Below are 21,982 nucleotides of genomic sequence, written 5' to 3'. Positions count from 1 at the left end.
ATGAACTACTCATCATCTTCATACTTTGGCCTGAGGATGCTCCTTGCTCAAAGACAACCATAGCAGCATGCTGAGGAGGGCACATGTTCATCTCCTCTGAAAGTCAAGGTCATCATGATTATGTGAAGAAATAACTGGCCACTCGACCAAGGTCATTATCTACACCAGAATTACTGGCAATTGAAGTCCTGTTGTCAAAAATTACAAGTATGGCAGAAAATTTAACTACCAGACATACTCTGAAGGGATGGCTCTGAGTGCTTACAAACCATTAAAAAAAATAAAAATCAATATATGAGACACATCATGTTACGTAAATATGAATCGTTTTATTTGACGTTTTATATTCCTGATAGAGAAAAATGACAGCATATCAGTTCCAAACAAGTATACAGGAACAGTTAGAGCCCAAGGACCTACTATCACTACCAAAGAGAAAAATCTACCAGTATTGATTTTCAGTAATGTCATTTACAGAATAAGACATCTGATTCAGCATCTGGTCAATTTTTAGGGTATCTTAATCACCCTACTTATCTTAATATAGATAAAATATAAACAGTAGGTCAGCTCTCCATTTAATGCTAAACGTATTTGTGTGTCTAGAAAGCATAATTTTTAATACTATCAAAGGCACTATGACAGCCTAAAGGCTGAATTGTCTTGAGCTACTAGAATGAGGAAAAATTTTAAGTCTTATAGTTTTATGTAAAAAATAATAGTCTAATATTAAAATCCACTATTTCTGATAAAAGTTGGAAATTTCTAAGAACTCCCAACAACAGTATGAAATATCCTTGAAAACTGCAGGAAGAAAAACAACCAGAAGCCAGCAATGTTTAATTAGAGGTCTCAGATTGTTTAAAAATCCTGAGCAAGGAAGTACATATACTCATACACTCAATTAGTTTGCATGCCTTTTATCTGCTAGCAAAGGTTTGTTGCAAATCTACTGCCATGACCAAAAAAGAACAAACACATCTGTATGCATTTGCAAGCCGAAGCTGCTTTGAACAAAGCCAGTGAGCAGAAAAGATGACACAATTTCTGGTGTTATTGAAATAGCCAGAGCAATCCAAGGACAAAATTGAAGCTAAGTATCCTGGAGAACACATTAATTTCACAGAATAATGACCATTTACAAAGGACAATCACTGTAAGTTGTTCGAAGCACAGAGTATCATGCCATGAACACATAACTGAAAATGGTGGAAAATGCATTACAGTTTTACTACTGTGAGGTAAGTTTTGATTCATACCATATGGCCTTACAAGACAAGCATGTGTGCACGTCTGCACATGTGTACATGAATGCCGGGGTCTCCAACAAAATGCAGCCATCCCAGTCTCCTAGCAGAAGTAAGGAAAAACAGGAGGATTCCAACAAAAAAATCATAGTTTTTTCATAGTATGAAAAACTATTCATACTGACTCAAAATTTTAGTCTCAGAAACCTGGTAATTAACACAAACTGAGAAACGAAGGTGTGAAGATATCTAGGTACTATATTGATATTATTATGCTCATATTTGTTCTTCTCTTTACAAGGCTTAAAAAAAACCCCTCCTAATACCTAACAAAACCAATTCACACTAATATGTTAATAATTCATGACAAGGAAAGGGATCAATGGACTTACCATTAAGTTCTTTTCTTTTTCCCTATTCTTTTTAACATAGTATAAAACACACAGTCCTTTTATTTTGCCCTCAGGCTAAGACGTCCAGTGAATACACAGCTACCCCATAAAAATCACAGGTCATCAGTCAGGGTTTGAAGTAACAAAAATGTTAAACCAAATACTATACTATAATCACAGAGAACATTGACAAATGCAATTAGTTACCATGAAATTTCCTGAAATCAACATTTATCAGTGCTGTCTCACTCTTTGAATGAAAATTGCATCCTATGGTATTTTCTGGGCTGTAACTACAGACAAGTATTGACTTTTTAAAAGCACCTTGAATTTGAGGTGTTTTATCCTCCTGCTGCTTCACAGGCATGAAATGAGATTCTGATGTTATCTGCAACATCAAGTTTGTGAGTATGTTTGAAATACAAATTTGTTTACAAGACTGTTTTAAAATGTAGGTTATCTTCTGTCAAAATGAAAAAAAAGTAAAAAATTAAGCTCAACTCCGCAGGAAAGGGAAGGTGAGGGAAAGTGCAAGAAGGAAAGGAAGAAGGATCTTAGTACTTGTAGCTGGAATCCATTCAAACTTCATTTCCTATATAGGAACTTTAACATGTCTTCCTACCACCTTTATGCTTTTGCTTTTTACACCCCCCCCTTCTTTTAATCTTCTTAGTTTCTTTATATATATATTATATATATATATTCCAAAACACAGCTTGCCATTCATTTTTGGGACAAGTTGCTGTGTAGATAAAAAGCCTCCCTCAGATTTGAACATCAGTGTGGCAGGTGGGGCTCTCTGCCTTCCCAGGAGGCTGAAAGCACTGCTGACACACTGCCGTGCTTCTCACTGCCAGGCAACTTTCTGGCTTTACCCTTTACACTCATGCAAGTGTGATGATGAAAAGCATGGAACTGCAAGAAGAGGGGGAATAAACCTGAACATGATTTCACAAGGCTCCAAACAGAAACTTCATTACTAAGCATCACTTAATTCATTAAAAGTTCCCCAACCACTGAAGTAAAAATGGCATAAATTAAGAACAAACTTGTGTGGGCCTGATTTACCTCCCAGCCCTGACCTAGACAGAGTATCATCACGGTCATTTTCTCTTTGCTTCTGACCTTATTTTATGCACAACAGATACCTTCCTCATCCTGTGACTAGAGAACAAGCAACAAGCCTTTCTTTTCCAAGGAAGATACACCCTTTTATTAATTTGAACTTTTTTTATACACTCAAGAAGCTGTAAGAATAACTTAAAACATTAAACTCTGGAAGAGTAAGTGCTGTTCCTTTTGGCAAATATACTCAATGCCTTCAAAGCCTTTGGGCTGTTAAAAGCTATTCTGAATTTTAACATTTGGAGTAATGAAGGCTGCATTTTACTATCTCCACAAAGACACAGCAGAAAGCAATGACCTGCAACCCAATACTGTCAGATACCATTTGTTTATAGCCAGCCTTTAGATGCACCAAGGTTCTGTCAGGATGGAATATTTCAAGTATATCCTCACTAGCTGTTAACCTGTACAGCAGTAGACAGAATGGCATGAAGTAACAGTGAGGCCATGAGACTTTCTGCCCCATGTCAGTCATTACCAGCCCCTCACCCCTCAAGGCTATTCTTCTGTGCATAGAAAGTCAGCTTGTGACATGATACTACTTTGATCCCCTTTCTAACGACAACATCTGCTGAGAGGGCTCACTCAGCTCTTTAAGCAGCAACAGTAAACCATGCCTTAAAAAGCCCCCAAACAAATGAAACAACCACTTCCACCGCCCCCAAGATTAACTGAAAGATTACATACAGGTAAAATTAGTAATTAAAACAACATTTTCACCAAGATTCTGAACTTGGCTTAAGAAAGACAAGTAGTTTTTGCTGAGGTAAAGCTTCATAGAACAGGTAAGTATTCATATCTGACCTTAAGAAGGAAGGAAGACCTTATCAAATGTCTGGAAAAACGAATGGTTTTCAACAAGAACTTTAGTATGTCAGATTCTCTTTCTTCAACAGCTGATTTTTAAAGCACTTTTACTAATTTAATATTCCAAAGCCCGCTGCAGCTATATCTCAATAGCTTACAGCAATAAGCAAATTTGAAATTCATCCCATTTGAAGTTCTAGCTCCTACTGCTTTTGGCTGCTTGAAGCAACTGTATATTTAATTTTCATGTAACATGCTAACAACAGTTTTTACATTGACTAAGTCTAATGCCATAGTTCCTTCTGAGGAGTTTTAACTAGCAGTATACTAAAGAATGAAATAAAAATTCCTTTGTTCTTATAGGATAGTTAACTTTGGAAGAAAATGAGTGACTTCAAATTAAGGTTTTTGTAGCAGGGAAAATAGAACAACCCCCCCCACCCCCCCGTACACCACAAAGCAATGAAAATATAGCTCTCATTTCATCTCAACATCTGTGTTCCTGGGTCCTGTAAATCATACATCATGAACCTAGAGACTGGCCCAAGCTTAAGTTATTTTCCAGAACTTCAAATGCTGAAATAAGCTGCACTGCAAGAATATTCTGGGTACTAGCAGTAAAGCTAGAAGAGTAAGTATATCATTGTGCTTCATTGTGTCTGTCAATGTTATTACTCCAAGCAGCCTCTTTAACTACTGTAATATTTGTCCAGGTCAGCATGCTACTCAGCAGGCTTCAGAACTTGCCAGGAGCACAATACAGAGGGAAGTAAAGAAAGTTCCCATCTTGAGCTGATGGCTCCCATCCTGCAAACACAATGCAAGGCCTGAACAAGTTTATCCCCTCCTGCCCAGCAGTGTGCTCCTGCCTTGTCCACCTCACCTCCTGCAGACCATCAGTCCTGTCTCCAGAGCTCCTGGGTCCATTTATTTCCCTAGCAATGCTTGCCCACCTCAAAGAGAAACAAGAAAAGGCCATGAACACTCCCTAGTACATTTTCCTGCCTGTCATCAGCAAAACGAAACCAACTCTTTCAAGATATGAGAGGCCCAACACTGGGATGGAAGGAGGAAGGGTAGGATAAGGAGTGAAAAGTTCTTATCTCTCGGCAGCCACTCTAATCTTGGAGACATCAATGCAGAAGTGCAGTAGCTAAGGCAATTAGCTGAAGGAAAGTGGGAATCACTCCAGCTGACAGACAGACCACAGAGGAGTGACCAGACACTACCAGGCATCATGCACTAATCATGTAAAATGCTGTGTTAAGGACTTGCTGGCAAAAGTTACTCCACCAGAAGGCTATGGCAAGTGCCAGTACTGCTCCCACATTTCTTTAGCATTCAAATGAACTAAAATGTATCATTTTCTCTCAAGCCATTTAGAACATCCAGAGAAAAAATGACTCAGGTACTAACTCACCTACTGCCCTACAACTGGAAGAAACACTTATGAGCACTACATGTCACAGGACACTTGAGTTGAAGCTGTGGATGAAAGTCTGTTTAAACTTCCATGCAGGGTTCAAACTGGAAATCCTACGCAAGGACAAAACCCCATTCTTGACAGAGACAGACAGTTGCAGCTGAAAGTGCCTCAAATCATCTGCCAGCACCAGGTCCAGGTCTGCCAGTATTAACTGTATAATGCACTTTTTTGTCTACTGTAAGAAAATAGGTTTTTCAACAAATCCTTTATGTTTTTACTTTGAGCAATGGGGTAGTATTGTATTTCCAGACAAGAGCACTTTTCTTTAAGCAGTAACTTTTACAACAGTTACCTTTCTAAATGCTGTGCCTTATGTCTTATGCTTTAGCTCTACCAAAAAATGGTAATCCTGCAACGACTGGCACTGCTGCCATTAAGGCCTTGTTTTTTTCCCTTACCAGCTCCTCCCAGCCCTTTCCTCTGCACCAGCAATAGCATTTGTGTAATTTCTGATGATTCCAATCAGGGAAATGATCCAGGTCAAGATTGAGCTGAGCTATATAGGAGTTTTCATTTGGGTAACTTCCTTGATCTGGTTTACCATATTGCTACACAAATACCAGTATGAGAAAACAGACGAAGATGAGAGTAACGATGCAGTTTAATCCAGAATAAATCAACCCCTGGGAATACAAAGCTAATTAAAAACATGGCAAAAACATACAGGCAAGTCCAAACAACTCTACAAGTCTGCTTACTTGTTTCTAAACCTTTCTTTTTATTTACTCTTGGTAGTGAAACACTTAGGCTCATAAGCATAATGCTACAAAGACAAATGGTTTAGAAATGTAAATAGACAATAACTCTTGTTTGAGTCTTGAAAAGCACATAACCCAGACAGGTAATCCAAGAGTATGTTCCTTCACATGGTTTATTACACTGTATGTATTCAGTAGCTCAAGGCCAAGCCAGAAGGCAACACCAAGAGTGCCAGCACTGAGGGAGGATTCACCTGACTAAATAGGAATACAAATGGTGGTGTGTAGGCTGCCACGCTGCTCAGTGGAGATCGCATAGCACGATTCATCAGACCAAATGTGCTTACTCCAGGTGACAGGAATGATACTCGGCTCCATTAGCTGAGAAGATCAGATCTTCTTGTCTGTAAAAGGACTGTGGGTGACTCACTACAATGCAGACACTTGAAGACTGCAGACACCCAAGTCAGAGATGCCTCCTACCCTGGATGACAATGACATATCCCTCACATGAGGAGTACTTGATATGTAGAGGTATGAGATGTTTGGATCTCAGCCTTTCACTTTGCACAACTTTTCATGGTATGGTGAAGAGCAAGAGGGCTGGACAAAACTGCTGATACATTAATTTCCTCCCAGCAGCAGTATAAATGCAGCTTTTACTTTAATTTGGTGCTGTTCTCTTAGCAAGTCTCACAAAATCACTTGAGAAATACTTGTTGCTGTGTTAGTATATGCCTTTGCTTATAAAGGATGAAAGACACCTTATTTCAGTAATGACAATCACAAAGGTGGGATGAAACACGAGGGAGCACCCAGTACCACTATCACTTCTGTTAATCACTGCAGGAAGAAGAAAGGGCTCTGTTTTCTTTAACAAAGCAGGAATACTTTATGGCTCTAGTTCTTGATTATCTCTGCATTTAGGGACTGTCAAGGTGAACTCCCCTTTACTGTTCAACATTGTTATTTTATTACTTGCACCTACCATATAGTACAACAGTTCTCAGCACTCCTGCAGCTACAACTAAGCTGGAAGCATTATGGACTTCATCGGATTCAGCTTCTTTGTTGTCCCCAAGTTGAAAGGATGCTGCTACTTCCTTCCCCTTGGCTTCCCCTCTGTGCTCCATTTCCTCCCTGCTAACTTGAGCTGCCACTGTTCTCTCCTCAAAGCCTGATTCCCACAGGGCAGAGAGGCTCTACAAGTCACTGCAGCTCCAGCAAGGCCTGTATGGTGCCCTCTATACTGTTCTGTGCTCTTGCCTCTCCCTCTGAAAAGCACCCACTACAGCAGCAGCTTGCCATGGTGCAGATTCCCACGCAGTGACAGGGAGGTTTTATCTCCCAGTGCGTGAGGTGCACAGATAAGAACAAAGACAGGAATTCACTCCCTAGGATGCCTCCACAGAATGGCACAGGCAGTGACAGCTCACAGAACTGCAAAAACTAAGAGTAGGAACAATTACAAGACAACTTTAGAGTTGGATTTTCAGGGACTTTTGTGCCCTGCCTGCATAGACTGCTTCGACTCAAAACCTACTTCAATAACCACAGCAGCTCTGTTTAAAAACACCCAATCCCCCAGGTAGCTAGTGATGGACCCACAAGTCACAGGGAGTCAAATTCAGAAACCATACTGTACATAAATGAATGTTTCCTTCAGTTTTTCTCAAGATCTGTTGCTCTTCAAGCTAGCATGGGTATATATGAATCAGAACATCAGCATTTTACAGAAATGAAAATGTCGCTCTATATTGAAACATACTTAAAAATACAACTTTCAAGGGCTCAGACATGCTATTATGTGAACTGTGATTCTGCCTTACTATTTTAAAGTGGAAGATTCAATGCACTTAGTAAAAGCAACAAGAAATCACAGTATGTTCACATACTTATGGCTCTGTATTAAAAAATACATATATATTTTCCAGTTTCTAATAAAATTAAAAATGGTATTCGTAAAAAGCATGTGTATAATGCTTATTACCCATGCACAGCAAGCCAGATATTACATTAACTGAAAGCTTAATGTAAACCAGCTTTCAGGATAACGTTTCTGGAATTTCTGAAGAAAAAAAAGCACTCGGCTCTCTTTTGCACTCCCTAAAACCAAGTGTTTTAGTGTATATTATTAACATGTATTATCTTAGTATTATTAAACTGATTTTTTCTAGTAAATACAACCATTTATACAGAATTCTTGCCTCCCTTACTTGTGCTCCGTGGCATGTGTATGGTAAAACCATTCTGGTGGGAGAAGCAGAATACCAACAACACAGTTCTCTCAGAAGTTGCCTTTCTTCCTATCTAAACGCAGAACAGATATATAATGGAGCAAAGGAAAATTCTCCTCACAAAAAAATGCAGCTTGCATAAGATAATTAGTGTATAAGCCAACAGAAATACTGAAAATGCATACTTTGATTTCAAGTTACAGGTATTTTTGAGAGATTAATTTAGTTTGCCTTTGGCTGACTGGAAAAAGAGCTCCCCCTAAATTATAAGCTTGAGGTTTGCAACAACTGTATTCATCCAATGTACTGGAATTTGAGATGAGGAATAGAACCACACTGCTGTTCAATGGCCAGACTTCAAGCACAGCTGTTCAGAAATGCTATTGCAGCTGAACCTCCAACCTGCACATTCCTATAATGACAAGAGCTATGCACTGCATTTCCTTGGCATGCATTTTCTTCTTGGTTTTTTTCCTGTGCCAAGACTGGCTAGTGATTGCCCACAGAAGACAAGAGTAAAAAACTAATCTAGAGTCTGTACTAACAGGAAGCAGAGTGACATTTCTGTTCTTCCATCTAGCAAAACCACTAGAGATTTCTTATATTTTCCAAAGAATCTAAATGCACAATTCTACCTCCTCAGCACACAAATACATATAAGCAAGCTTCTGTTAACCATTACAATTACATTTTGGAAAATTGCATTTCATTTTCATTGCTACCAGAAGCTGCTATTTGAAACCATTCACTTAGCCAAAAGGTGGCACAGCCATCCCGAAAGGCTTTATGAACCCAGTTTTAGTCTCAAGTGGGAAAAGGCATCAGAGTGATGCATTAAAAAAAAAAAAAAAAAGACAAAAATGAGGAGAGAGGGAGAAACACATGGCAATTAACACTACCTCAAGACACAAGTGGGCAAATGACTACAGAGAAAGGCAGCACATGAAATTGTCACTTCACAAGTGCATACATGCGTTATTAAAGGTAAGGTGGATCACTTAGTGCAAGGTATTACAAGCCAAAATGGTGAACACAAATGCTTAGGAGAAAAAGACTGCAGTTTTAAACCCTCAGATCACCTAGGTAACTTGCTCATCTGACTGAGAAAAATCAGTTACTAGGCATTTGCAGGCATTAGTAGTTCATGACAAACCTGAAAAAAAACCCAACCAAAACCTAGTGCTTACCTGGATCTGATAATTGATAAAATCAACAAATACCTCATCCTCATTAACATTTTATAACACTGTCTAATCCTGAGTAAACAACTGGCTTCTCCACTAAAATAATGCAACATTATTTGTGCTGCTTTAGAGCAATTTAGCTTCTACTCTGAGGAGTCCATTTGTGGTCCCAGTGAAATAAACCTTTGGATTTGATGGTCATTAGTAATTTGCAGCTGAATGAGAAGAGACAGTATGGCAGTGCAAGAGGAAAGAGAAGAACTATAAAGACTATACCTGCATCAAGTTTTCATCATTGTTAAAACTGCAAGCTTGGGATAGCTAGTATAAAAACAACAACAACAAAAGCCCAGAACTGGAGAGTCTTCTCAGAGCTATTACTGTGCTGTCCAAGAATGTCCATCTGAAATGGTTGTGAAGTTAGCTTTCACAAAATATTGGAATGGCTGCTTGCAGGCAGGCAATTCCAAACAGCAGCACTCAAGCATCAACCCTTCTGTCCTCCATGGACACAGAGGGAAAAAACACTGCAGACTCTGACTAAGCAGCAATATATGAATTTTTATTCACCGTTATACTGGGAAAAAATTATCTGCCTAATCTCATTCTGGGATCGTGAAGGTGGGATATCCTGAGCATATTCGTCTACTAGTAGGCTAGTATTTGAGTTGGGTGCTACTAATTACTCAAATGTTATTTTATTATTCATAACTTAACTTTGAACAACTAATAAAACAGGAGGACCAAAACCAATACACACTGCAGCAGACAAATGTAATACCAGATTTTGGCACTACAACACAATATTCTAGGATTTCTCTTAAAGGACCTCCCTAGCAGATGCAAATGAATGATCCTCATCTACTAGAGAAGCAAAGTTTACAGACAATGAAGAAATTTAATCCCTTCTCAAATTACACTGATTATGCTTACATGCTCCCTGGGTTAATGTTACCTCTTCATATAACTCTTAAATTCCTATTTGCCAGGGGTCTGCTGTTAGGTTTTACACAGGACATATGCATGTGAAAAACACACACTGTTTATTTTGTGTACTCACCAAAGTCAACAGGAATACAGCTTAAGGGTTAGTTTGGGTTTTTTTCATTTGTTTGTTTGATTGAAAATTTCCACACATTCACTTCAGCATTAAAACAAATTTAAGTTCTGGAATACCTGTTAGAACTACTAAAAAATATAAACAAAACCAAAACCGAACAGAAACCCCTCAAAACCATAATCTAGTCCTCATCTGAAATACCTGTCAGGTTTTATGCACTCGAGAGAAGTTAGAGAGGTAAAGGTTCTAAAGGGTACCCTCACGGACATCTAACAACCTCCCTGCTGGGGTCCTAAACACCAACACTGACAAAAGTAAACTCACCTGTGAGAATTTTACCATATTAAAGAAAACAAGTTACTGAAACTTAGAGGGTACCTCTGTGACCTTCAGAAGCCACAAGAGATCTGCATAAAAAAGTAATTTAATTTTCTAAATACAGTGCTAAGTGCAGAGCTTAATTACCAGTACTTTCCATATTCACAAATTACATAATCAGTCTGGCTGAGGAGAATTTGAAGCTGGGACTATCTGAACATATGTCTGAGAGCAATGAAGGAGAGAAATTCTTGATGCAAAGCATCCTTCCTCATCCCTTCCTTAATAAGAACACTGACTACAAATCCCACTTTCAAACAGCTCCAAATCCAAGACCAATTTATTTGGTTTGTTAATGTAGACATGGTTACATTGGTTACATTGGTTACAATGTTACATGGTAACATTGGTTAAGTAACAGCTTAATCAAGTCCCATCTGATCTGTCCCACCACGATGAGACTTCTCCACCCTAGTCTCATGTAACCTGTCCAACAATAAATACTGCAGCTGAAGCAATTATTCCCTAATGGCGTGCTCTGGCTTACTAACCTCTACCTTTATTTCAATCCCTTGGTTTTTAACTAGTGTATTACCAGCCAGAAAGGGAAAGTCAGTCATCTGCAAACTTTCCTCAACTTTGGCAATGGCCCTTTACCTGTACCTACAGCTATGACCACAAAGGGCAAGAGGGAAAAGCAGCTAGTTTAGGTTTCACAACCATTTAGCACTTACTGTGCTGCGTGTGTACAAACTAGGAACACCTTCCCCCACAAAATCATCACACCTGATGTTCAGGAACTTATTCAAGGCTACAAGCTGGCATCACAAACTTTCAAAAAAAGATTCACAGTAAGTAGCTGGTAACTAGGAAGCAGAATACACTTAGATATGACATCAGCTCTACATATCCCCTCGTACCAACGTACATATCCAAAGAGTAAAGACTGGGCTTGTAATCAGGCTTTGGAAAATGATACTATGAAAACTCAGATGTTCTTGCATGGAAGATAAAATTAGACATTGCTATTTCGATAAAACGTTCTCTACTCACTGACATAGCTGCCATTACTCACTCAAATAATCAGCCATCAGTCTCGATGTGGATGTAGCAGCTACAGAAACAAGCCTTTCCACGCCATCTGAGTTGAGCTTGACAATAGCAGACAAGATCGACAGGGCAGTTGAAAGGCACTAATTTTGCCAATACCTCACCACTTTGATCACATATATGAAGGAGATCTTCCATATGATACAAAAATTGCAATAGATTCTGATATTACCTTGGTATCCAAAGCGCTAGCTTCATGGGCCAAACACAGCTGTAATTTTCTGGCATGCTTACCAATAAACTCAGTATATCCCAAGTTTGGTGGCCTTTGAGTTACAGTTAGTGGTAGTATTCCAAAACTGCTACTGTTTTGACCTTTAAAATAGGCAGAATCCGGTATTACATTTGATGTCAGATTGCCTAGAGTGGTATGTTCTGCTACAAGACATCTTTACCTTTTGACTACTCTGTGTGTGAGAACACATGCCCACCTAGATTCTGCTTAGAGTACCTAAATACAACCAGGAAAGAAAGAGTCCAAAAAGGCTACTTTTAACATTTTACTTATTGTGGCAGGCATCATTTACTGATGCTTACAACCTATGTGCGATAGGATAGCTCTGAAGAAACAGGGCATGAGCGTACCCTTGGCATGATGCACATCCACCCAAGCACAGCGAGAAGGGTGCTGCCAGCCCGCTGCCAGGAGAGGCTCAGCCGGTGTGTGATCGCTCAGCCGAGATGACACATTTAGCCATTTGACAGTACGTGCCACCAGGGCCAGCACTGACCACAGGGGAGGATGCATTTCCTTCTAACACATCCTGTACCCCTATGTACACAAGTTTTCTGCATCCTGACATACCCGTGGTCCCGGCAGGCGCGGTGCCACCGCAGGATCCCTGTGGGAGCCCTACGGAGGGGTAACCTTCCTGCCACCCAACTCGAGGCCGAGAGGGGCACAGCGGCATCTCGCCCCTCGCCGAGTTTCCACAGGGGGAGGGCTGCAGGGCAGGTGCACCTGGCCGGCCCAGGGGCTGCCACAGCACGGCACAGGTGAGCCCAGGGGCGCTCGAGCACTGCCTCGCTGCACCTTCTGCGCCGCCCGGGCGGAGAGGGAGGATGACCCTGCCCGGCCGGGGAGCGTCTCTGCCCGGCTGCCCAGGGGCAGCGGTGACAGACCCCGCCCGGCCGGCGAAAGCCACCGCGCCGAACAAAAGGCCCGGCGGAGGCCCGGAAACGTCCCGGGGCCGCGGCCGAGCCGCACCGTCAGCCCGGGGGGCGAACCCCAGCTCGGCGGCCCCTCACGGCCTGCGGCCGCCCGTGCCCCCCGCCCGCCTCTCGCCGCCGCGTCGGGCCCTGCAGCGGGCACGGGGAGCAGAGGGCGAACCGGGGGAAAGGACGCGATGCAACAGCCCCGGCGGCGCCGAGGGACGGAGGGGGCAGCACAATGAGGCTAGCGCAGCCCCTGCCAGCAACAAAAGCTCCCAGCCGCGGGGCTGCCTTCGCTTCTCCAGGCTGCGGGATCTGCGGCGGCCGGTGGGCGCCGGGAGAGGTCTCACATCACCGCCCCGCTTCCCCGCAGTAGCCCCGGCCCGGCCCCCCGCACAATGCAGCCCCCGGGCCGCCGCACAAAGCGGGCCGGTCCCGCCGCCCATCCCGCACCGACCTTGAGCCGCCTCGGGCGCCCCTAAGGTTTTGGTCACCGCCTTCCACACGTTGCAGCCCAGCAGGCAGAGGAGAAGCGCCGCCGACCTGCTCATTTCCACCCGCCGCCGCCAGCCGCCGCCAGGGAGAGAATCGCCGCCGGAGCCGCTGCCCGGAGGAGGAGGAGAAAGAGCCGCATCAGGGGCTGGCCCGCTCCGCGCCTCCCTCCATGTTGCCGTGCGCTGCCCCTCCTGCTTTCTCCGCCTGCTGCATTGTCGTCCCGCCGCTGCGCCCCGGCTCTGCGTCCCGCGCTGTCCCCCCGGGCGGGCGGGCGGGCGGGCGGGCGGCGAAGGCGGGGGGAAGGAAGGGGAGGCGGGAGCGCTCCGCGGCCCCGATGCCCGTCCGCCCGGGTTTATTCTTTAATTCTGCCCCCGTTAATCCCTCCCCGCGGTCCCCGCGGGAGCAGCCCGAGCTCCCCGCCCGCCCCTTAACCCTTGGCGGCACCCCCTGCCCTGCCCGGCCCGCGCCCGGCGGCGCAGCGCCCCCTGCCGCCCGCGGCCCGCCCTGCCCCGCCGCGGGGCTGCCCGGCAGCGCTGGCTCCTGCCCCCTGCCCGCCCGGGGCGGCCGTGTTTCCCCGCGGGCAGCCCGCCCGCTGCCGCCGCGCTCACCTGCCGCGGGGGTCGGGTCCCGCCCGGCCGCGCCCGCCGCCCGCTCTCCCTCCCTGAACGGCTGCAAAATGGCCTCCCCGGCGGTGACGGCCCCGCTCGCCTCCCACCGCAGCCGGCGGGAGGGACGCGGGGGAGCGCGGGCGCGCTGATCTGCTCTCCGCACCGCTGGGACGTGTCGGGTCGCAGGGTCTCCCCCGGTCCCGCTGCCACGCGTGACCTCCGGTCGGGGCCCCTGCCACTGCCGGAGTATTTAAAGCGAATTTTAAAAACACAGAGAACCAACCAATCAGCCAACCAACCACAAAGCAACAGCAAACGCACCCATCTACTGATTTTAATACAAAAGAGTTTTAAAAACGCTCTAGCAAACTGCACAGGAACGATGAACTCTGGCTTGGAAATCGTGGCATTGAGGGCTGAGCCCGGGCACGGTAGCTCCCCGCACCGTGCGGAGCGTGCCAAGGGTAGCACTGGGGACATTCTGCCAGGGCAGGGCACTCTCCCGCGGGCTTTCTCCCTGGGGTGCTTTGCATCTTCCCTAAGAGCATCTCTCGGCTTGCTTTCCTTCAGGCCAGCGGAGGCAGAACACAAGGGCACAGCGGTCGCTCCTCCCTTCCCGGTCTCTGCTGAGCATTACGCGTCCTAAGGGAGGGAGAACAGGCGCTCCTCATGTTTCCTCCGGCACGGAGATTGCTGCTCCAGACAGCTATTATGGCAAATCTTTACACAGCTGTGCAAAGCAAACCCTCTGTCCCACTGCCTCATGGATTTCCCACGATCTGCTCCCAAGCACTGCCAGGGCTTCAGTTGGCCTGTAAGACTGAGGTTTGTATGCCTACAAATTTAATCGCTCACTGAGGTGTCTTAAAGTTTCAGGGTTTATTTGTAATATCTATTTTTAAATAAAATCTTCCAATAAAAATGCAATGCATTATAGATTGATTTTTAGAAAGCAGTATAGTTGTTTATTTTGTCATTTCAGTATTTGACCAGGGTAGCTACATCGCAATCTACAGGGTGTTCCTTTTACAAATTTTACGAAGTTCTGGTGCCCCAGAAGTGTTAAAACTGATTTTAAAGATAATTTTTTGAGACACTGCAATTGATTACAATGTATTTCATTTTGGTTTTGCTGTTTTCAAATACATTTTTGAGAGTTGATAAATACTGTGTTAGACATTGCAACTTTATCTATGGATCCTGAGAATTTGGAGGATTAATTTGTAAAGTTTGGTCCCATAAAAAAACAAGTACAAAAAGGCTATTCATTTCACAGAGAAGACTAAATGAACAAATACAGATCATGTGATCTTACTCCTGCTTATCATAAACAAGGATTTCAATATTGTAAACTCATGGCATGTTTTAAGTGTGATGCAACTTATTCCTAAAGAAAGAAGGTTAGCCATGTGGCAAATAATGAAGTTTTTTTGGTTTTTGGGTTTTTTTTTGAGATCCCATTTCCGTTTCTCTAGATGTTCATTAACTTAAAATAGCATACGTAGGATGAGCTTTGAGCTAGAAACTTATATAAAACGTATTTCTGTCCATAAAGAAAGACAGAGCAATTCGTTATAAAGAGGAAAATGCATTTTCCTGATTATAGTTGTATTATTTTCACAAAAAACCCAAACAGATACAACCATTCTTGCAACATCAGTGGGTAACACATAATGACTAAGGCTGGAAAGAAATGAGATATTGCACAGACAAATCAAATATGAAATCAAAGAAATGAGATATTGCACAGGATCATCAAATGGTTTGGGCTGGAAGTTTCAATTCCACTGCATAAGCAGGGACAAATTCCACTAGGCCACGTTGCTTTAAGTCCCATCCAATCTGGCCTTGATCTCTTCCAGGGATGGGGCATCCACAACTTCCCTGGGCAACTTGTTCCAGTGCCTCACCACCTTCACAGTAAAGAATTTCCTCCTACTATCTCATCTAAACCTGCTCTCTTTCAGCTTAAAGCCATTCTCCCTTGTCCTGTCACTACATGCCCTTGTAAAAAGTCCTTCTCCAGCTCTCTTGCAGCTCCTTTCAGGTACTGGAAGGCATTATAAGGTTTCCCCAGAGCCTCCTCTTCTCCAGATGAACAACCTCAACTCTCTCAGCCTGTCTTTATAGGAGAGGTGTTCCAGTCATCTGATCATCTTCATACCCCTCCTCTGGACTCTGTCTTATTTGGGGTCCCCAGGGCTGTTCACAGTACTCCAGGCAGGGTCTCATGAGAGCACTGGACAGAATCACCTCTCTCACTCAACCTGCTGGTCACTTCTTGTTATGCAGCGTAAGGTACAGCTGGATCTCTGTGCTGCAGATTTTGAAAACACGAGCTGTGTCTAGTACCACACACTCCCTGCATTTCTCTTTATTTCAGCCCAGATATCCTTACAAATTATGCTGGGCACACAGGGCTTGTCTCTTACCTGAATAAACTAAATTTTTCTATATAAGTACATGGTAGCACTCTTATAAATGCTGCTATTCATGTAATGAAACTGAAATATCCCTCCAAATAGCTTCTCTTAAAATGATCTTTTCTCAGTTGCTTCAGTGAGCACTGAAGCATCTAACATTGACATACTGGTAATGCCATTGATTCCTGGATGAAAACTCCCTGTGACACAAAGATAATTGACATCTTATAGCTCAGTTCAAATCCTCTTCAAACTTGAGCAAATACCAGTTATACCCCAGTCACGTTTGCATGCCTTGTTTGCTGACACCCACTGGCTAGACACCCTTAAACACAAAAAAAAGAGACAATTTACTGCAGCCTGAGTAAATACTGCAGGAGCAGTGTCAATAAATAACATTAGTACAATAAAATGACCCAAGTCAGGCTGTAGTGAGAGCTCATCTCAAACTTGGGTCATACATGAGCCAGCAGTGTGCTCTTAAAGCAAAGAAGGTGAATGGCATCCTGGACTTCATTATTCAAAGCACTGCCACCAGATCAAGAGAGGTGATACCTCTCCTCCACTCAGCACTGGTGAGGCCACACCTGGAGTGCTGTGTCCAGTTCTGGGCTCCTCAGTACAGGAGAGACACAGACATACTGGGGAGGGTCCAACGAAAGGTCATGAAGATGGAAAGGGACTGGAGCATCCCTCCTGTGAGGAAAGGCTGAGAGAGCTGGAACTGGCCATCCTGGAGAAGAAAGGGCTCAGAGGGAATCTGATCAATGTATATAAATACCTGAAGGGAGGGTGCAAAGAGGATGAAGCAAGGCTTTTTTCAGTGGTGCCCATTGACAGGACCAGAGGCAATGGACACAAACAGAAACATGGGAGGTTCCCTCTGACCATCAAGAAACACTGTTACTGTGAGAGTGACTGAACATGGGCACAGGCTGCCCAGGGAGGTTGCGGAGTCTCCATCGACAGATATATTCAAAAGCCTTCTGGACACAATCCTGGGCAACTGGCCCTGCCTAAGCATGGAGGTTGGACCAGATGACTTCCAGAGGCTCTTTCCAACCTCAGGCATTCTGTGATTTCTATTCAGAAAGAGTACTTGAGCCCTAGCATGGGAGGTGCAGTGGGAACTAGATGGTTTGGCCAATTCCTAACCCAAAGTGGGAAGTTTTTTCTTTCTGCAGCATTTCCTATTTGTCCAGTCCATGTACTGATGCTACAGGCAGTACATATTCACGTTGTATAAACAATGTAAATTATATTTTAAATTGTACAAACACATTTCAAATAGTTGACTATTGAGGTAATGAATACTAATATACTTAGAACATTAGTACCTATTAATGAGGCTCTCTGTGCTAATCATTAGTAGACAGACAAACTCAGTGAGTGCCTTGGAGACTATATGGATTAGTTTGCAGGTAGGCTTATACTTAAAATTTCCAATTTTTAATTCTGCAATATTCAGACACCCTTGAAAGGTATGCTGAATATGTTTGAGCAAAAAGCTGGGCTAATTAGTTATTTTCTGTTCTTTCTCACGATGTCTACTACCATATTTCTTGTGGCATTACTTCCACATAGACAGATACAAGATATGAAAGCAGTGCTCAGACAGCCAAAGACAAATCTATAATGGATTAACAGTTAAATATTTCATATATAGCAAGTGAATTCAGTGAACCAGAAGGTGCAAATATTTCTAATAAAGATATAGCTCTAGCAGGCTGTTATCTAGCCTTTCTGGTTGGCAGTAGCAGTCTGAGCATTTGAGAATTGCTTTGAAGTACTTTTATAATTTCTAGGAGAGTCCTTGTTTACCAGCGCACAAGTTACTTTACATATGGAAGATCACACAAACCTAAATCTAAAACAAAAAATAGAGTGAACGTCAGATATAAAGCCCTGCAGATTATTTTGCAGTGCTCCTGGTAAACTGAGCCAGCAACAGATTATGTGGTATTAAACATTTTACAGGAAAATTATAGAAGCTATTTAGTCCTTCTTTCACAGAGAAAAACAAAGTTTTATGACCAGGATAACAATCATTTCATACCTTTATGAGAAATCTAGCAGTGTTTGAATACTGCTGTTGTTTTAGTTGCAGCCATGCTGAGCATGGATACCAAAACATAATGCTGTCTTTGGCATAAATACCTTTAAACCTGAAGAGCTCAGATAATTTCAATATTGACAAACACATGCTGTGCTATTAATATGAGAGTCAACTAGTTCCTATATGTGCTTGTAAGGTAAAGAAATGTTTCCCTCAGCAAGACCTAAGCACTTGTTTACTTAGGGAAGTCAGTGTGAAACAGTTATGTGTGAAATACATCCCCATACCTGACTGCACGCTAAATCCCTTGGTAGACAACTGGATGTGGACCAACTTGAGACTTAAATAAATATTAGAGCCAAAAGTAGCTTTTATTGCCCTATTTCCATATTAAATAAAATTATATTTATCTTGTGGGAGCTGTCAGAGTAGGACTAGGCTGAGATTTAAAAAAAACCAGCCATCTGTAAGCATTGCATAGAAGTTGCAGAGGAAAGGCTAGTAAGAAGCCTTGAAGTCAAAATGGGTTTTAGAAGGCCAGGCTCAGCAGCTAAGAAGGGTCTGGGTGATCTGAAGCAGGGGTGAAAGGATGACCAAGGAGTCAGTGGGTTGGGGGACAGGGGGAGGAAGGAGGAAGGAAGGGTTGTGGGGAGTCTCTGGAGCTTTTGGGAGTTATGGGAGATTTCAGAACATTTGCTGACTGGCTGGTCAGAACCCTTTTGGAAGGGGTTTTTTTTAATCTCTAAGGGAGTTATGTTTTCCAGATTTCCCTACATTTCTGAAAGGTGAATTTAAAAGGTAAACAAAAACAAAGGTGAATTTAAACGGTGAATTTAAAAGGTAAACAAAAATATGTGGGAGTCCCAGATGAGTCCCTGACTCAGAGAATAAAGGATTTAGTAAGAACTCCAACATAACAAAATTCTGAATAAAATAAGAAAAGGTGACAACATTCATACTAAGGATTATTATATGGTTAACAAGGACTATAATTAAGAGGAAGCTGTTATTCAGCATTAAAACCCTTCTTTGCCCTTTTCTGTTATTTATGGCTCCATTCAGCTGAAAGGAGGACTGTCATTTGGGTATCAGCTAGGCAAACTTAAAACTTTTTCTGGAGAAGGTTTGATTTAAACTCTACTGGACATTACTTACATGATTGTCTAAACTACCACAAAGCTCCTATGATATAACAAAAAAGATATCAAATTTAAACAAACCAACCTTTTTTATGCTACAGCAATTGATGACAAAACTATATCAGTAAAATAGAAGCTTTCTAAAGTGTCTTTTGGTACAATGCCTTACTAAAACCACTGTCTTCCCTAAAGCTCTTAATAACTACATTTAAGAGCCTTCCCTCTCTGTTTAATCCCTTTGCTGAAATACACTCAAAGCAGTTTAGATCTGAGCTCCTCACCCCCAAGTCACACCGTTGCTCTCAGTTCTCTCCCAGAGGCCACACCAGCAGTCCAGCTCTTCTGGAAGGCGATGGTGACACAAACACCCATCGAGGCAGAGCTCTGTCTGTGGAGTCTGTGAGTGTTTGTGCTTCCTTGTGCCTCCTGATGACAGTTCATTTGAGTCAGCAAAAACAGAATGCAGGAGAGTCTTAGTTAATGGCCTTGAGCTGTCATTACAAAGTCCTGTACAGATTTTAGTCTTTGGGGGGAAAAAATAGAAACCACTTTATAAATCAATACAAAACTAGCAAACATTGTTCTCAGAAGCCATAATCTTACTAAGATTTTTAAACCAGAATTTCTCTGAAGTTCTAAACTCAATTATGTCTTTCTGTGGCTCCCCTTCTCCTCATCTGCCTGTTACCTCTGCTCTCACATCTTCTGTCATCCAGGACACTTCACTTATTCTCATGATTTTGGCTACTGCCTACATTTATCAAAATTTAATTTATCTTTCTGCTTCAAATTTTATTTACTTCAAACTTTAGTTTCAAGCACATCAGTTTTACAATTGGAAATTATAATACTCGACTGAAAAACCTCCATTTAAAATCTGGTTATTGTTCCTTCTCACCCAAACTTCTGAACAGCACTTGCTTTTTGTCTTTGTCTCTTTTTTTTCCCCTTTTGTTTTATCTCATGCATTTGCACCAGTTTGTATTTCTAAACTTTGATTTATCCTAAACATGCCTTCTGCCACAGTCTTCTCCCAGCAGTTTTACCTAATCTCTATTACTACAGGTCTCTCCCCATGTACTCCAACCCTCCTACTTCAACCTCTTTGCTTCTTAAATCTAAATTGAGGAGTGAAAAAAAAAGTTATTATCAGTACTGATCAGAACTCATCCTTTATCTTTGTGATACCCGCTGAGTCAAACAGACAGTGCTGCATCAGTATGAATCATTGTTTCTTCATAAAAGATGGAGATTTGCCATTTTTAAAGCTCAGGGTTTTTTTCCAAATGCCATTATGCAGCAGGTTAAAAATAGCTCACAGTTATTGGTAATTTGCAAATACAGAGAATTGTATTGTAATCCTGGAAGCTCTGTAAAGTATAATTTTCCAGGCTCTGTCTAATCTTGAATTTTAAAATAGTGCAGGTATTCACTCCACCATATTATACCACCAGGTCCTACTGAAAACAATTTTGGGAATATTTTAACTACCTGGTTAAAAATCTCAAAACACTGTGGCACCTATTGATATAATTTTTCTCAGATGACTGTTCTGCTGCATCTGACTGCCACACACATCCCATCACGCCTTAGTAATCCCTTAGACAGCTACAGCTGTGCTAGCAAATACAAGTAGTTTCTTAGCTCCCAAGGGCCCTGCTTTGAGTTAGTGAGTGCTAAACACTGTCCCTCCCACAACAATTTACGTGATGCATTTTGTGATGGTTTTTGTTTTCCTTCTGTCGCTAAACTTAAGCTCAGAGTTTGCTACCAAGCTGTTTCACGTGACATGTAAGTATTAAATTCTACAATATTAGTATGTGGAAACTGCTTGGGTTTTCACATGTATTTATGCTTATAAGTGGCTCTGATGGCTTACTTGCTATTATTCTGAGTCTTATGGGTCCCAGAGCTCAATGTCTCAGGCAGCATCTTGGTGTACTTGTGCCTTTTTCCTTGTCCTGCCATCTCCCATTATTTTGGAAATAACCAAAAGCCAAACCCAATACCCTTAACATTTTGTCATTCTCTGCAACCTTTACTCCTGGAAGTAAACATAATCATAGTCCTGTTGTTTTCAGATTACCCCTGAAGACCTGGAATGCACTTTTTCTCTGTGCATAGCACAGAGTGGGGAAGCAATGGAAATGAGATTCTACATGAAGCAAAGTGTCAAGAGAGCATCTAGCAGGGAAGGAAGGAAGGCAATGTCAGAAACCTGCTGGAGGACTGATGAACACCACAAATGTTTTTGTCAGCTGGTGGAAAAGAGATGACTGTGTTCTCTTTGCCAGAGTTTAGAAGAAAATTAACTTAGTCCCTGCTTTAGTGAAAGGGAGATTGCAGATGTTTCTCCATGCATTTAAAATGCAAATGATAGGATTAAAAATAAAGGGAGTTAACCTGCAGACTAAAAACTAAAAGGCAATTTAAATGCGCTTTCCT

At 42.5% G+C, this 21,982-nt stretch overlaps 1 protein-coding gene across 1 annotated transcript in view; it reads right to left on the bottom strand.

Annotated features, from left to right (window-relative positions):
• The window catches only part of FAM171A1 (family with sequence similarity 171 member A1), an 85,699-nt gene extending 71,712 nt beyond the window's left edge, over window positions 1-13,987 (bottom strand). Inside the window, exons 1-2 of the mRNA XM_085050623.1 lie at window positions 13,920-13,987; window positions 13,274-13,419 (exon numbers count right to left, since the gene is read on the bottom strand). Of these exons, the coding sequence (XP_084906749.1) occupies window positions 13,274-13,367 (94 nt within the window). The 5' untranslated portion in view covers window positions 13,368-13,419; window positions 13,920-13,987. The remainder of the gene's footprint in view (window positions 1-13,273; window positions 13,420-13,919) is intronic.
• Window positions 13,988-21,982: the final 7,995 nt, after the last annotated feature.

This window comes from Lichenostomus cassidix, chromosome 2, assembly GCF_008360975.1.
Source record: "Lichenostomus cassidix isolate B80296 chromosome 2, HeHo_3.0, whole genome shotgun sequence".
NCBI lineage: Eukaryota > Metazoa > Chordata > Aves > Passeriformes > Meliphagidae > Lichenostomus > Lichenostomus cassidix.
Note: the sequence above shows the minus strand (reverse complement) of the source record. Positions and strands in the feature narration are given on the sequence as shown.